Below are 18,238 nucleotides of genomic sequence, written 5' to 3' on the forward strand. Positions count from 1 at the left end.
GCCTATTTAATTACTAATCTAATCACTTTTCTAATGCACTTCATTTACAACTTCCCTACTCTTTCCTCTCTACTCTAAGCTCCAGTCTGATTTTTTTAACTTCCAATGATCGTTTAGTTTGAGTCTCCTAATATGCACTTGGGATTCTCAAATGTATCGTCATCAGAGAGCAGGGGCTGCTGTCACTCTCACAGCATCCTTTTCCTCCCTATAATGAATCGTTATAGGAGTGGCAGCACTGTGGCCACTTCATGCAGCTACTTTCCCTGTCATTAAGCAGTATGTCATTAGGAACATCCTTTTTAAGGCCAGGCTATGTTTTTTTCTACTGAGCATGTCCCGGTTGTCAATTCTGGCACATGCTCAGTATGGTGTCACTGCTTTCCGCGCTCCTTCAGAGTGTAAGACCACCCCTATAAGGAATCTGTATATACCATAATCTTATTTCGCTGCCTTGTACAATATGAAGTTTGCATTCGCAATTAGTCTCTATCTTCAGACAGCCCACAATGTTTTTTTCTACTTTCAGTTTATTTTTATGCATTTGCTTTACCTTTTCTTATGTACTGTAACTTTGCAATGTTGAAGAATGCAAAGCAATTTAGTTATTTTTTCTTCATTTCTCTTCCCAGGTGCCAACATTAATGATGGATACACAGTTTTCAGAATTCACGCCAGACATTACGCCCATTATGTTGGCAGCTCACACTAATAACTATGAAATTATAAAACTTTTAGTCCAAAGAAGGGTGACAATACCTCGCCCACACCAGATACGTTGCAACTGTGTGGAATGTGTCTCCAGCTCGGAAGTTGACAGTCTCAGACACTCCAGATCGAGACTCAACATCTACAAAGCTCTAGCCAGCCCATCTTTGATTGCCTTATCCAGTGAGGACCCTATATTAACAGCTTTCCGCCTTGGGTGGGAACTGAAAGAGCTCAGCAAGGTGGAGAATGAGTTCAAGGCAGAATATGAAGAATTATCTCAGCAATGTAAGAAGTTTGCCAAGGATCTACTTGACCAAGCAAGGAGCTCTCGAGAACTGGAAATTATACTTAACCACAGGGATGACCAGAGTGAGGAGCTGGATCCTCAGAAGTGTCATGACCTGGCTAAGCTAAAAGTAGCAATAAAGTATCATCAGAAAGAGGTAAGGTAAACTTACTGTATATAAACAGCTCTGGCAAAAATTAAGAGACCACTGCAAAATGTTCAGATTGTCTGATTTTTCTCTTTATAGGTATATTTTTGAGTAAATTGTAAATTGTTCTTTTAGTCTATAAACTTCTGACATGTCTCCGAATTTCCAAGCAATGATTTTTGTATTTTTTTTCTGACAAAGAAAAATGGTCAAAATTAAAAAAAAACAGGGCTTTCAGACCTCAAATAATGCAAAGAAAACAAGTTCAAAATCATTTAAAAACAAAAATGCTAATGTTTTAACTTCGTAAGAGTTCAGAAATCAATATTTTGTGGAATAACCGTGATTTTTAATCACGGCTTTCATTCGTCTTGCCATGCTTTCCACCAGTCTTTTACACTGCTTTTAGGTGACCTTATGCCTCTCCGGGTACAAAAATGTAAGCAGTTCTTCTTTGTTTGATGGCTTGTGACTATCCATCTTCCTCTTGATTACATTCCAGAGGTTATCAATGGGGTTCAGGTCTGGAGATTGGGCTGCCCAAGGCAGGGTTTTGATGTGGTGGTCTCTTAATTTTGCCACAACTGTATTTTTCCTTTTTTTATTGCATATATTTTGAGAAAAAAAAAGGCAGTGAGAGTCTGTAAAGTTCCAAATGGTACGATAGACTCGCTCTGGAGACAGAGTTCCTCAGGTTAGATCCACAAGCTTAGAATTGAGTAGAGGGATGCCTATATGACCAAACACGCCATACAATTTTTTTTCTGGACATAGTGGTCTTAGGGGGAATGCTTCTACTTGTGGAAAATGTCAAGCCAGAATAAGGAGACTTATAGGCAATGCAATATTCCTCTGGAAATTAAAATATGCATATCGCCTCTTCAGAGAGAAATAGGACTTGAACTCTAGCGCTAGCTATTTGTTATAGCAATCCTTAAAGTCAATATCGACCCTTTATGGAGCCTTGCTACATGATGTAGGATAAGTTCAAGTCTTCTTCCTCTCTGAAGAGGCTATTTGCATATTTTAATTCTCAGAGGAGTATTTCAAGGTCTATAAGTCTCCTTATGTCGACTTGGTACTCTTCACAAGGAGAAACATTCCTAAATTGCCCCCCAGTCAGAGGATTCTCACCTAGCCAAATAAGATCTCCTGCTTTGCACTGAGGGGCAAACTCCCAAAACACATATCTGCAAATGGAATTTCTGGTTTGGTTTCATTTCATAAGTCATGTGACAAGGCTCACTAAAGGGTTAATCATGACTTTTAGGACTGCTACATCCAATAGGTGGTGCTAGTATTCAAGCCCTTTTTCTCTCTGAAAAGGCTATTTGCATTTCTGGGGTATAAAGACTCTGTTCTGGAGGTCAGTGGAGATCTAGCATAAAACCCACACATATTTAATAATTGTCACCTATCTAGTAGATTGATCCCCTGTAGCATAAAGAATATTTTATTATTTGCAAAATAAATAAAAAAAGGTTCATATTTTAGTGTCTTTCAGTGAGATCAGCTACCCCAAAGACTACATCTTTTCTCATACGGTTAAACATTTCAGTATCAGTTATGTGGAGAAATTAAGTTTGATGTATTTAGGTTTTAAAGAGTAAAAAGCCTCCAAAGGAGAATATATATTAACACAAATTCTTACAAGGAAAAATGAAGGCACTCACCAGTCTTCCAAAAGATTCCTTTATTAACACCAACTCCAGATAAAATTCATGGCCGGGGGAGAGGGAGCCGAAGCTCGTGTGAGCAGGGGAGGACAACGGCCGTTTCGCGACGGTGCCTGCACTTCTACGGGTCCTGTAGAAGCGCAGGCACAGCGCGACACGGCCGTCGTCCCCCTCTGCTCACACGAGCTTCGGCCCCCTCTCCCCCGGCCATGAATTTTATCTGGAGTTGGTGTTAATAAAGGAATCTTTTGGAAGACTGGTGAGTGCCTTCATTTTTCCTTGTAAGAAATTGTGGACTACAGACTGTCATTTCTGAAGAGCACCCAAAGTCCCATGTTATCTCGGTTTGTGGAGAGTGACATCGAGCAATATATTGTGTTATCACCTGAAGTTAGTCCGGTGTGGACCCGAGTTGTGGGGGCAGTGCCGCTCATTTCTTTTCTTCCTGGACTGGAGAATATATATTATATGACATCTCTTTGACAGGAAGGCATTCTGGAGTTTTACTCTCAATTCAAGATTCCCTGGATGTTTGAATCTAATGAGAGAATGAATGCTTCATTAATAAACTGTTGTCGTTAGTTAACTGTATCTGTATTTATCAGAAATCAATTATATTTAGGAGCCTTATTTTTTCTTATGATTTGCTGAATGACTACCACTACAGTAGAAACATGGAAGTGGTCTCATTCTCGGTTGAAATAGATTGTAATATTTTGAAATAATATATATTGTCTTTTGACCTAAATGTTGGATCACTGTATAACTTAAAAGAATTCCAGAACTGCCCATTTCTATCGATTGGAGCTGGTAATTCCAATAACATCCCACTCATTTAGAACACTGCTGAGCTCCTGAAGGAGGTTTCCATGTCATAAGATCCTATTGTCAGAACATACCAAGATATGACGTTATCCCATATTGAATGAACAAAGCCAAGATGCGTATACTCAATCTCCACTCTTTAAGAGCCTCGGCAAAGGGTCAGCTATGGTCCCAATGGTCCTACCACCAGTGAACAGGAACTCATCCCCTTTACTATGAATATTAGATAACTTCAAATTTTGATCCCAATTCTTCCAGGAAGAACAAAGAAGTGCAACATCATTCAATCTAAGCTGAAAAAAAGTATTCAGCAATGAACATTTTTTTTTACAAATCGTGATTAAAACAGTGTAATGACAAATAATACCCCCTGAAAGACCACAAAAAAGCCCCAGAGGAGGGGCGAAACCATTTCAAGCTGTGTTAGGAGTAGAACATGTGAAACATATATTTTATTTATTGTATTCTCTCATTTTTTGACTTTTCTATTTTTTTATTTATACTCAATGCAACTAACCATCTATTTTTAAAAGAATAAGTAATAGAGAATCAGATACAGGAAAGCTCCTAGGAGGCATGAATGCCATTTTATAGTAAGCTCACACACAGTGCCTTGGGCACACCAACATTAAATACAGCCTGAATAGTGTCAGACAGGCACTTCCCTCCCCCAGTGTTTTACTGCTTCAGTAATCCAGCAATTATTCACGCCTGCACTTTGCTGTCAGTGTACTGTAGATCCTGGCTACATCAAAAGCGTTCATTCAATTCAGCCATTGTGGCATGAATGGACTTCAGCGGTTATACTGTCAACAATGCTCTGGTATAAAAAAGGGATAAATGATGTTAATAGCAGTCTGCAGAAGGTACTTCTATTAGGCAAAGTGTTAGGAGCCAACATTGGAGTGGGAAAGGGTCCCTCAATAGGTTCAACATTGACCCATTTATAGGTTGATGGAGCTCATCAGATGCAATTTAGATCCGTCATATAATAAATCCAGCAAAGCATCACGGCTGCTGTTGACAATTTTATCTTCTCAAAGTTTGGCTGCCAGCTTCATATTCTGCACAATACTCCTTGGAATTTCAGAGTGCCTTTTTTTGGCTACATTTTGTGGGTATCTTTCTGTAGACTTTTTTCAAGAGAAGGAATACACAGTCACCAATTTTTAGAGCAGGCCTTAATACAGTTGGATCCTCGTTGTCCTTGTTTGGGTGAAGCCCATCCCTCACCTTGGATCTCTTTGACCTATATGTAATGAACATAGACTATACATCAGATGAAGAGTTTTTCACCTGAAATGTTTCTTAATACTGTACTTACTGTGGTGTAACCAATGGATATGAAGTATTGCCAATAAATCTATATTTGAAGCATATCCACGTGTTTGGGGGTGCAGTTCCTTCACTCTGTCTCCTGTTGTTCTATAGGAACTCAATGGTTTGCTCCAGAGGAACTAGCACCCATTTCAAGCTAAGGGCGCAGTGAGACTGCCTTTTAAATCGGACCACAATGCTTGTACTAGGCGTGACTTTCCAGACCCGCGCATGACAGCTGCATAGATATACATAAAGTTAGGAGCTCAGTGGCCAATCCGAACATTGCAGTCCGATTTATGCAGCCGTCTGACGGCGCCCTTACTCTAATTCGCCATGTGTGCCACCTACATGTTTGATTACCAATTTTTACCTGTCAAAGAACAGAAAAATGTTAACATTTTTCATACTCGCTTGTCACATTTTTTTTATTATCATTTGTTTTATGTGATATTGGGAGTTGCACTTTGATATTTTTTTTCTACACCGTGATATTTGGTTGTGACTCAGAAAAATCATACAGCTTCAAAATTTTCCCAGAAAAGTTCCAATTTTATTGCAATAATTTTTAAATGGTTGAAAAGGGAATAGTAATAATTTAGAAATGGTAGAACAGGGAGATTTAAGAGCAGTAAACCACTGCTGGTGTCCCAGCAGACTAGGAATGCAGCGAGCATGGAAGGCGCTATACCTGCTGCTATCAGGTCCCTTCCTGACTCTGTAATTCTCCAGTGTAAGATCAGGTAGCTCTTCAACCTAGGAAGAAATCAGGAGCCGTTATATGTCAAATAAATGCATGCTATGAATTTCACAACACTACCGGTGGCTAATTATTTATTTAGCAGACAGAAGGGACATAATTGTTATACATTTATGCATCGCACACATGAAACATTAATTCAGGAGATGGAAAACCTCTCTTTTTATAAAATGCATACTCATTTTCTCCCCAGTTATTACATAACCCCCTCATTTCCTATGGTAATAGGGGTGACAGGGCAAGGTGTATGGACGTCAATGTAATAGGTTACTTCTGGCAGCATCCTGTGTTCTATGTGACATTGCTGACAACATGGAAAACAAATGTAGCGCGTGACGGAGTCATTATCACATTGAAGGTCATAGTGTGTGATAATAAGGCATCATTATAATGCCAGTATTCTATTACTATAGAGCAGCCTCTAATCTGTTTTTTTTCTCTCGTAAGTATTACTTTTGAATGCAGTGATAAATATTCCATTCATCTCATTCATATGCTTTTCCTCATAAGATACTAAGTGACAATCAATATTGACAGTCATACCCGTTCTTCAGACCGGGATCACATCTCTTCTTGGATTCACGATTCAGTCTGGGGCCTCCATCTGAATCATAAAAACTTTGGAATTTTTTGAGCTGTGTTGAGTTTTTTAGGCAAAAACACATAAGTGCAGTCTACTACACCATTGCGGTCAGCAAAAAAGAAATGGACACAATGGTTTCCATTACTATATTGAAATCAATGGCTCAGTTTATTGGAGACTGAAGTTCTGAAGAAATTGTGAACTGGGACATGATGTGAACCCAACTTTGTTGTATCTTTTTTTGTACAGAGTCATTATATATAAGCTATAAATTTTCATGTGCCCCCTACGGTAACTGTCTCTAACGTATAAAGTGTTGTTTTCTACCAGATCATATATAGTGATGAGCGAACTTGCTTGAATAAGGTGTTCATGCTCTTTCAATTCATCACCAGAAAAATGGCATCCCAACAAACAGACAGAAGTAATTGCACCTTAAAAAAATGCAAAACATTTGGTCATCCCCACTGTATATACAGTATATGTCATTGATCTGTTCAGGGCTATGAACTGGACACTGATCTCCCTGAGAATCTGCCACCAGAGATCATTATAAATAATAGGGGGATTTACCAGTGTGAGACATGTATTTGACCCAGAATAATAGAATTGAACGTTTGTCTCCTTGCAAACACATTTTTTGCAGCTCTCACAGCTCTGCTGTATTGCAGTAAGCTATGTCTGTGAGATGGAACCTGAAAGGAACCTGCAGATGTGTCAGTTACAATCACACACAGCCAGGGCCCGACAGGGACTAAAATTCAGCCCTGGCATTTGAAGTTACACAGGCCCACTTGTGACATGGTGACTGTATAATATCTTTGCACACTTGTAGGTTACAAGAAGTGAGGGGAGTGTAACACGACTATATATACATATATATGTATCCAGCCGCTACTTTACCTACATAACTGGATCTCGTAGATAATGAAGGGATTGAGACGACCAAAGGCTATGGAACCTCATTCTGATGCTCCATAAACTTTGCCTACAGCCATTTTTGGTTCCGCTGCACATCACAAGACCCGGTGACTCTGAAGAGCAGTGACATCAGTAGCGTCACCGCTCTTCAGATATTCCAGGTCTTGCGCTGAGCTCAGCGACTGTGAAGAGTCCTTGCCTGGTCTCCCTGTGAAGCATTTCTGCTGTATTTGCATGCGCTGATCTCAGGCCACTAAACGAGTGTGATCAACAATAGTGAAGTCATTCGCTTGTTTCCCGGCCTCTTTACACCAACTGAGAAAGAATGAAGGGAACAAAACAATCACAATTAGATCAATCTGTCCCCATACAGTATCATGTTATCAGCAGCACAACTACAGTTTACACCGGCTATGTGCTGCTGATAACAATGATTTCTGTTCCCACATAAACAATCCAATCACTCGATTTTGCTTGTTTAGTATAATACACCCCATAGACCTCCATATATTATAATGTACACCTCAGTCCTCCATATAGTATAAGACACTCCTCAGTCCTCCATATAGCATAATACACTCCTCAGTCCTCCATATAGCATAATACACTCCTCAGTCCTCCATATAGTATAATACACTCCTCAGTCCTCCATATAGTATTATACACTCCACATAGACCTCCATATAGTATAATACACTCCTCATAGACCTCCATATATTAAAATACACTGCAATTCCTCCATATAGTATAATACACTCCTCAGTCCTCCAAATAGTGTAATACATTCCTCAGTCCTCCAAATAGTATAATACATTCCTCATAGTGCTCCATGTAGTATAATGCCCTGCCATTGTCATCCATGTAGTACAATTCACTTCCCTTAGTATAATGCACCCCATAGTTCTTCATATAGTATAAAGTATTCCCCATAGTCCTCGATACAGTATAATGCAACCCACATATAGTATAATGATGCCACCCCAGAGTATTATGCAACCACCCCACAGAATATATTGTAGCCCCCTGAGTATACTGTAACCCCCAGAGAATATAATGCAGCCCCCTCATATAGTATAATGCAGCCCCTGCATATATAATATATGGTAGCCCATTCATAGAGCATAATGCAGCCCCCCATAGAATATAATGTAGCCCCTCCATAGAATATAATACCGCACCCCATAGAATGTAATGCAGCCAGCCCCCCATAGAATGCAATGCAGCCAGCCCCCCACAGAATGTAATGCAGCCAGCCCCCATAGAATGTAATGCAGCCATCCCCCATAGAATGTAATGCAGCACCGCCCCATAGAATGTAATACAGCACAGCCCCATAGAATGTAATACAGCACAGCCCCCATAGAATGTAATACAGCACTGCCCCCCATAGAATGTAATGCAGCCAGCCCCGATAGAATGTAATGCAGCACAGCCCCCATAGAATGTGATGCAGCACAGCCCCCATAGAATGTAATACAGCACAGCCCCCATAGAATGTAATACAGGACAGCCCCCATAGAATGTAATGCAGCACAGCCCCCATAGAATGTAATGCAGCACAGCCCCATAGAATGTAATACAGCACAGCCCCCATAGAATGTAATACAGCACAGCCCCCATAGAATGTAATGCAGCACAGCCCCCATAGAATGTAATACAGCACAGCCCCCATAGAATGTAATACAGCACAGCCCCCATAGAATGTAATACAGCACAGCCCCCATAGAATGTAATGCAGCACAGCCCCCATAGAATGTAATACAGCACAGCCCCATAGAATGTAATACAGCACAGCCACATAGAATGTAATACAGCACAGCCCCCATAGAATGTAATACAGCACAGCCCCCATAGAATGTAATACAGCACTTCCCCATAGAATGTAATGCAGCACAGCCCCCATAGAATGTAATACAGCACAGCTCCCATAGAATGTAATACAGCACAGCCCCATAGAATGTAATACAGCACAGCCCTCATAGAATGTAATACTGCACAGCCCCCATAGAATGTAATGCAGCCAGCCCCCATAGAATGTAATACAGCCCCTCCAATAGCCCCACAATCCAGTTATCACTCTGATATATTTTTTTTAAAAATCACCTCTCCTCATGCCCAGCGCTGCTCCTGGCTCCAGTCTCAGCAGCTGCAGTCTGCCCGGTCACACAGCAGGTGCGCGATGATATGACGTCATCGCGCACCCGCAGTGTCAGCGCCAGGCAGAGCGGGGAATGATGGGAGAGGGAGCGTCAGCAGACGCTTTCTCCTCCATCATTGCATTCAACCGTACCAGCGTCATAGACGCTAGTATAGTTGAATGCAGCAGTGCTGGCGGGAGAAGTCGGTGCTGGTGAGCGGCCCACGACTGCCACCGGCCCTTCTGGCATTTGCCAGAACTGCCCGATGGCCAGTCCGGCCCTGCACACAGCTCTGCAGTGAGATCAGGAGAGCAGACTGTCAGTCATTCCATGTGTCTCACTGGTAATGCTCCCTGTGATCCTTGGAGGCAGATTCTCAGGGAGATCAGTGTCCAGCCCATAGTTCTTAACAGTGCATTAACAAAAAAAATGTGGATTTCTCTGGAAAGACATTGGATCGCAGATAACAAAAGTATCATTTTAATCAGCTTCCTATGACCTACATGTCCACATAGATGGCTTAGGAGAGTTGATCCTACTGACAGATGCCATTTAATAAAAAAAAATCACTCTCATTGTGAGGTCTTTTCATTGTCTATATGGGTAACAGGTACTAGGTAAGATACTAGGTAGATACTTGTGGCAAAGATTTCATTGCTTGTTGTAGGTTGTCACTCAGTTTTTAATAGACCCTGTATCTGCATAAGAGTACACTGGCACAGACCTTAATATTTTCCCCTATTGGATTTGTATGTAATTAGTGATGAGCGAACGTGCTCAAATGAGATGTTATCCAAGCATGCTCAAGTGCTAATAGAGCATAATCAGCGTTCTCTAATACTATATTTGAGTCCCCGCGGCTGAATGTCTCATGGATGTTTGACAGCCGCAACACATGCAGGGAGGATTACCTAACAGTGTGTAGAGCCAGTGTCAGTCAGGGCTGGGGGTGCGGTTACAGAGGCCACTCTGTATACTGAGAGCGGTGACTGAACCTGCCCCATGACTGAAACAGAATGCTGACGGGGAGAATAAAGATAAATTTCTCACTGCTGCATTTGGCTACATGCAGACACCTGGCAGCATCACAATGTTGCTAGCCTGCAGATTAACCCATATCTGCAGGGTAACAGCGCTATTCCTGGTGAATGGTGATAGGTTCCCTTTAAAGAAATGAGTACGGTATGCCGAATGCCAAAAGTCTGCAATGCTGTAATTGCTGCAAAGGGAGCATTCTTTGACGAAAGCAAAGTTTGAAGGAGAAAATTATTTTTAAAAAAAATCTTTTTTTCGAACCTTGTCAATGTCTGGACTAGATTTTCAATTCATTTAGCAGCTCATTTGATTAATAAAAGTATGAATTTTCATGGAAAACACTTAGAATTGAGAGTCCTCAGTGGTTGATACCTTTTAATGGCTAACTGAAACAGTTAGCCATTAAAAGGTATCAACCACTGAGGACTCTCAATTCTAAATATTTTTCTATCCACTGGCTAACACGGTACCAAGATATATTTCTTTCCTGCATGGAAAACACAAAATTGTCTTTGTGACCCTAAACTTTTGAACGGTAGTGTAGGTGAAAACAAGTTAGGGATATTTTTAAAATATCCCTACATAAACCTAATATGAAATGCTGTGCAATAAGGTAACATTTTTTTCTGGTAAAATTCTACCACATCATAAGTCTTATTTCCCAAAATCTGCAAAATATTGGAAAAGATACAACTGTTTCATGAGTGGGATACTTAAATAGAGTTGCCAATGGTATTCTTATCAATCATAATATATACAGTTGCGTGAAAAAGTGTTTGCCCCTTCCTGATTTCCTATTCTTTTGCATGTTTGTCACACTTAAATGTTTCAGATCTCAAACAAATTAAATATTAGACAAATATAACACAAGTAAGCCCAAAATGCAGTTTTTAAATGAAGGTCTTTATTATTAAAGGAAAAAGAAATCAAAACCTACAGGGCCCTGTGTGAAAAAGTGATTGTCCCTAAACCTAATAACTGGTTGGCCACCTTTAGCAGCAACTGTAATCAAGCCTATGCAATAACTGGCAATGAGAATTTTACAATACTCTGGAGGAATTTTGACCCACTCTTATCTGCAGAATTGTTGTAATTCAGCCACACTGGAGGGTTTCCAGGCATGAACTGCCTTTTTAACGTCATGCCACAGCTTCTCAATCGGATTAAGGTCAGGACTTTGACTAGGCCACTCCAAAGGCTTAGTTTTCTTTTTCTTAAGCCATTCAGTGGTGGACTTGCTGGTGTGTTTTGGATCATTGACCTGCTGTATAACCCAAGTGTGCTTCAGCTTGAGGTCCCAAACAGATTCTAATTCAGGATTTTTTGGTAGACAGCAGAAGTCATGGTTCCATTTATCACAGCAAGTCTTCCAGGTCCTGAAGCATCAAAACAGCCACAGACCACCACAATACTACCAAAATATTTTACTGTTGGTATGAAGTTCCTTTTCTGAAATGCTGTGTTACTTCTGCGACTGATGTAATGGGACATACACGTGCCAAAATGTTCAACTATTGCCTCGTCAGTCCACAGAGTATTCTCCCAAAAGTCTTGGGGATCATCAAGATGTTGAGACCAGCCTTTATGTTCTTATTGCACAGAAGTGGTTTTCGGCTTGTAACTCTGCCATGCAGGTCATTTTTGTCCAGTCTCTTTCTTATGGTGGAATCATGAACACTGACTTTAACTGAGGAAAGTGAGGTCTGCAGTTCTTAGGATGTTGTGGTGGGGTCTTTTGTGACATCTTGAATGAGTCATCGCTGCGCTCTTGGGGTAATTTTGGTCATCAGGCCACTCCTGGGAAGGTTCACAACTATTCCATGTTTTTGCCATTTGTGGATAATGGCTCTCACTATGGTTTGCCATAGTCCCAAAGCTTTAGAAATGGTTTTATAACCTTTCCATACTGATAGATTTCAATTACTTTGTTTCTCATTTATTTCAGAATTTCTTTCGATCGCGATAGCTTTTGAGAACCCTTTGGTCTACTTCATTTTGTCTGGCAGGTCCTATTTAAGTGATTTCTTGATTGCCAACAGGTGTGGCAGTAATCAGGCCTGCGTGTGGCTGGGAAAGTTGAACTTAGCTTCCCAAAGATGTGATAAACCACAAGTTAATTTATGTTTTATGGGGGAGCAATCACTTTTTCACTCAGGGCCCTGTAGGTTTGGATATACTCTTCCATTAATAATAAAAACCTACATTTAAAAACTGCATTTTGTGTTTACTTGTGTTATCTTTGTTTAATATTTAAATTTGTTTGGCAATTTGAAACATTTAAGTGTGACACACATGAAAAAGAATAGGAGAAATTTAGACAAATCCCATGCTTCATCCAACCAGAATTGTGTGCGTAATACGTGCATGTACTTAAGACTCCATAATTTGATGTAAATAACTTATTCATATTCTAGGCAGTGTCTAAAACACTAAATTCTCCTGACAATATGTGACCAGTATTGTAAATCGACAATCTATTAAATTAATAATAGTTTATCTAACCATCATTTTCTCATCCTGAAATTGCACAATAAAGAGCTCATAATAATAATGGTCATTTAAAGAATGGGGAAAAAAAGTGGTTGGTGGAATAATCTTACTAGACAGGGCTCCTGCGTGTGAGGGGAGTCGAGAGAGATAACTGTAGGCCGACATCTATCTTTTGTGTATTGGGGGGCTTTGAACCATTTACTTGCATAGTATGATGCCAAGTGGTGTTGACAGCGTATAGCAATGTGCAGGTCTATGTAAGAAGCCACATGCTGTTGGTCACACATGCTTAGATTTCTGCATAGTGATTCATAAGTAGTTTTAGATCGTAGAAACACTAATATTCTTGGGAGACATGCTTTTTTTTTGTTTGTGCCTTATCATCTGCACGTCTAATAAAGAAAAAATGTACTATGAATGAAGCAATTCCAATTTAGAAAAAATATATATACTGTATCCAGTTGTCGCAAAATGAGGCTTCTTCAAATTCTCTGATCTTAATAATGGCTCTCAGAGAAAATATATTGAAAATCGTTCCGTCTTTTGTCGGCTCATAGCAGGACACAGCGTGAGCACCACATGACATGGCTGTAGATAGCTGCAGAGAAACAACGGACTTGGAACAATACTTTAGGAGTTAATTAAGAAATGTTAAAGCTCACATTTCATTCAAAACTCATGTTATGACGCGCTTAAAATAAATGAAAGTAAATTACTAATTTTCCTGTGGCAAGTCGCTGTCATAATATTTCATTAATTTTCAGAGTGAAGAAAATTTATGAGAGCATTTTAAATAAAGAGCAAACCATAAGTAATTATTTCATTCATAAATCAGTCATATTCTGTATCTTTATTTCTCCCAGTGGTAACTTTAAAGGGAACCTGTCACCCCGTTTTTTCAAGATGATATAAAAATAGCGCTAAATAGGGGCAGAGCTGTGCTTCAAATTAGTGTATTTTTGGAGCCTTTATTCCCCACCTATGCTGCCAAAATACCTTTGTAAAGTCGCCGTTTTGGGCTGTCACTCACGCTGGTCTGGTCATATGGGCGTGGTGACAGCGCTGTTTCTCCCCCAGATCTCCGTTGGTGGCGTAGTGGTGTGCACATGCCCAGCAGGCGAATCCAGTACGAAGGTGAAGGAAAAAAGCGTGATCTGCGCTATTCTGCGGTTTATTGGTGGGCGCAGCCATCTTTGTGAGGCCGCGTGTGCGCAGATGGTACTTCTCGGCTTCCCGGGGCTTCAGGAAAATGGCCGCGGGATGCCGCACGTGCGCAGATGGAGATCGCGGCAGCCATTTTCCTGAGGCCGAGATGCGAACTCGGCTTCAGGAAAATGGCCACCGCGATCTCTATCTGCGCAAGTGCGGCATCCCACGGCCATTTTCCCGAAGCCCCGGGAAGCTGAGAAGTACCATCTGCGCACGCGCGGCCTCACAAAGATGGCCGCACCCACCAATAAACCGCGGAATAGCGCAGATCACGCTTTTTTCCTTCACCTGAGCAATGGATTCACCTGCTGAGCATGCGCACACCACTACGCCACCAACGGAGATCTGGGGGTCAGCGCTGTCACCACGCCCATATGACCAGACCAGCGTGAGTGACAGCCCAAAACGGCGACTTTACAAAGGTATTTCGGCAGCATAGGTGGGGAATAAAGGCTCCAAAAATACACAAATTTAAAGCACAGCTCTGCCCCTATTTAGCGCTATTTTTATATCATCTTGAAAAAACGGGGTGACAGGTTCCCTTTAAGAAAGGTTTTTCACCTAAATATATTTAAACCGATTAAGTTAAAAAGAGAATCAGGGTTTTGAAAAAAAAAATCTGTAACAAGAAACCAAACACACTAATACTAGCGGCTGTTATTTGTCATTGAGTGTGTAGGACCATTCTGCATACTCAGTTATCATTTGGTTTAATGTATAAAAAGTATACCCTAAACTCTAAAGCTCCCTCTAGTGGTGGTTCATGGTTGTCACAATCCAGTGACGTCACTGGATATCTGTATAAGAGATTTACAGCTCTTTGTAAGGAAAGCAGGACACCAACCACTGTAAATATGTGGAAGGGAATTAACTCCTTCGCATTGAATTATTCAGACATTATCAGCCTCTAACAACTGCAAATGGAGTGGATCAGATGATCACACAGTCAAGTCCCCTAAGAGTACTAACAAATATAGTATAGAGTGAAAAAAATGTAAAAAAAAAATTAAAAAAACACCCCCTTTTGCCCCATTAAAAAATAAAGCAATAAAAAATGCATACATGTTGTATTACTGTGTTCATAAAAGTCTTATCTATCAAAATATAAAATAAAGTAACCCGATCACTAAACGGCATAACAAGACAAAGTCGATATGTCAGAATTATTTTCTTTGTCCATCGCAACATTGCAATTAAATTTGATAAGAGGCAATCAAAACATTGTATCTATTTTAGATAGCTTACGGCATTTGAGATGTTAATATCAACCAGAATTTGGACCTTTAGGAAAATATCTAAGCTTTGCCATGAAGTTATAGTCATATGATCACAATCTAAGCCATCGTTTATTCTGCTTTGGTTAGTGCGTTAGTCTTTGTGACAACAAATCGTGAATAATGCTCCATAATTCTCATAATTGGTCAATATACTTGAACTCTCGGCTTTGCCAAGTATTCCTGTGTTATCAATAAGAGAGCCACTGCCAGACATCTTAGCTGGTTTGGCCGATTTCATCCTAATGGATATGGAGGCTTTAACTGATCTGCCCTATACTTAAATAGCACCAGGCATTTCTTCGAGGTGAGAACAGCAGAAGACTCGCATTCATTATGTTCCCATAGATCAACAACTCCTGGTGACACAAGAATCGATTGGCAGCCACTAGTACGCTCAATTGTTGCACCACGTGATCAGCATAAAACATCTATAAAATATTGCCAGATACAAGACTTTCGGAATTATCCATCTCTGTTTTCTGTCTGGATCTAAAGTGCGTATTTCCTGCTCTAGAGACAGGTGATAAATATGATTGTGGCCAACTGTGTCTGCCCTAGTTTACCATCTGTAGTCTGTGAAGCTTCACCACCAGGAAAAGAAATGATGTAACATGTTTGATAAGACAACATGCATACAAAATATTACTAAATGCTAATGTTCTTTTCTGGCTGGGAGTAAAGAGAGACCGGAAAGAAGACAGGAGTGACTGGAGGACTTGTACGGTGTTTACATGATTCCGACGCCCACTCAGTTCTCCGCCTGTGCTTCTGTTATTTCTTCTACTCATTGTTTGCATTCTTCACTTGATGCAACCTCATTACAGGACTCTTTCTAATAACGACATCTCATACTTCAGAGTAGTTTACTAACTGTAATGTATTCTGATAAGTCAATAGCATCACCTGAAAACATCCTATTTCAGCAGTCACCGGAAGGAAAGGACAACCCGGTTCTCAGCTACGCTTACTAATTATAAGAAAATCTACAGATGGTGCTTGCAGTGTGGCAATGTCAGTTTTGTTGATTCCTACCTACAGTTAAGGTGCAATTACTTATAAGGGTCAAACAAAAATGATTGATGGCAGAATAAAAAAAAAGAAAATGAACAATTGTATCCAAAAATGTAATTTAAAGGTTATTACGCCAATCAAATTATTTTTTTTTAATGCACAGTAAAGGAAAACCTATTGTTAATAAATAAACTAAACCCAACATAAAGTTTATTTCTTTAACTTTCGTTTTTTTACATATTTATCCATCTGTCCCTCTCTGCATCCACCTTCAGATTTCTGAATGGGCGGTCCTATTCTTATTTGCTAAAACTACATTTCCCAGCAGCACTTGCTATTTCTCATAGCTAAAGATCCCTCCTTCTGTCTCCTGACTCAGATTTATCGTCAAGTGAAACTAAGTGTAGAATTCACGGTATGCTTCTGTGCACGTTCTACTCATTTACAGTACCCTGTCTGACTGATTTTATCTTCTGCTATCCACTTCAGTATAGCTGCAAGCGTAATTTTACCTAATTGATAGCTGGTTTCTAGCAGAGCTCAACACTCCATAAACATCCACAAAAGAGCTTGTAATTACTAGGCAGTGCAGAGCTGTATTTGTTGTCTACTTCTGACAGGTCAGTGATGGGAATCTACAAATGTTGCTCTACTAATGCTAATGGCAGAGGATTATTTTCTGTCATATGCATCAACATAACAGTATTTGCAGTTTCATATCATAGATCTCACAGCAGCAGTCAACAAATGCAGCCTCATCCAACAGTATATCACTATCACTCTTCTCAGCCCAATATATACATCTCCATCTTGAAGTACATCACTTCTTTCAGCCCTGTTAAATACAGCCCCATTCTGCAGTATATCACTCCTCTTAGTCCCCCTAAAAACAGCTCCATACTGTATTATATTACTTCTCTAAGCCCTCGATATACAGCCCCATCCTGTAGTACATAATTCTTCTCAGCCCCTCTATATACAATCTTATTTTACATTATATCACTCCTCTCAGTCTCCTACAAACAGCCTTCCTTTATTTCTTCAATTCACACAGCAAAAATAGGGCAGCAGTATTTACCTCTCTAGGTCTCAGAACTAGTGATGAGCGAATAGCATTGTTGCTCGGGTCTCCCCGAGCACACTCAGGTGGTCTCCGAGTATTTGTTAGTGCTCAGAGATTTAGCTTTCTTCGCCTCAGCTGCATGATTTATGGCTGCTAGACAGGCTGAATACATGTGAGGAATGCCTGTTTGTAAAAGTACCGTCACACTCAGCAACTTTGCAAAGAGAACGACAACAATCCGTGACGTTGCAGCATCCTGGATAGCGATCTCGTTGTGTTTGACACGCAGCAGCGATCTGGATCCCGCTGTACCATCGCTGGTCGGAGCTAGAAGTCCAGAACTTTATTTCGTCGCCAGGTCGGCGTGTATCGTCATGTTTGACATCAAAAGCAATAACGCCAGCAACGAGCATAGGGCCTCTAGATGTGTGTCGGATCGGTACACTCCGGCTGTTTGACATGGAGCTAACAACCAGCGAGAACGAGAAGTGAGTCGCCGTTACGTCACTGGATCGCTCCTGCATCGTTCTGGAGTTGCTGTGTTTGACGTCTCTGCAGCGACCTAAACAGCGACGCTCCAGCGATCTAGTTTAGGTCGGCTCGTTGTCTATATCGCTGCAGCATCGCTGAGTGTGACGGTACCTTTAGAGAATTCCCGCATGTATTCAGGCTGTCCAGCAGTCGTAAATCATGCAGCTGAGGTGATGAAAACTAAATCTCCAAGCACTAAGATCACCCGAGAATGCTCGGGGAGACCCGAGCAACAATGCTATTCGCTCATCACTTCT

The 18,238-nt window shown here is 40.6% G+C and overlaps 1 protein-coding gene across 1 annotated transcript in view; it reads left to right on the forward strand.

The window, feature by feature from the left end:
- Nucleotides 1–18,238, forward strand: part of TRPC5 (transient receptor potential cation channel subfamily C member 5) — a 499,839-nt gene that overhangs the window by 311,364 nt on the left and 170,237 nt on the right. The window contains exon 3 of the mRNA XM_069747115.1: nt 633–1,154. Coding sequence (XP_069603216.1) covers nt 633–1,154 — 522 coding nt within the window. The remainder of the gene's footprint in view (nt 1–632; nt 1,155–18,238) is intronic.

Source organism: Ranitomeya imitator, chromosome 2 (genome assembly GCF_032444005.1).
Source record: "Ranitomeya imitator isolate aRanImi1 chromosome 2, aRanImi1.pri, whole genome shotgun sequence".
Classification (NCBI taxonomy): domain Eukaryota; kingdom Metazoa; phylum Chordata; class Amphibia; order Anura; family Dendrobatidae; genus Ranitomeya; species Ranitomeya imitator.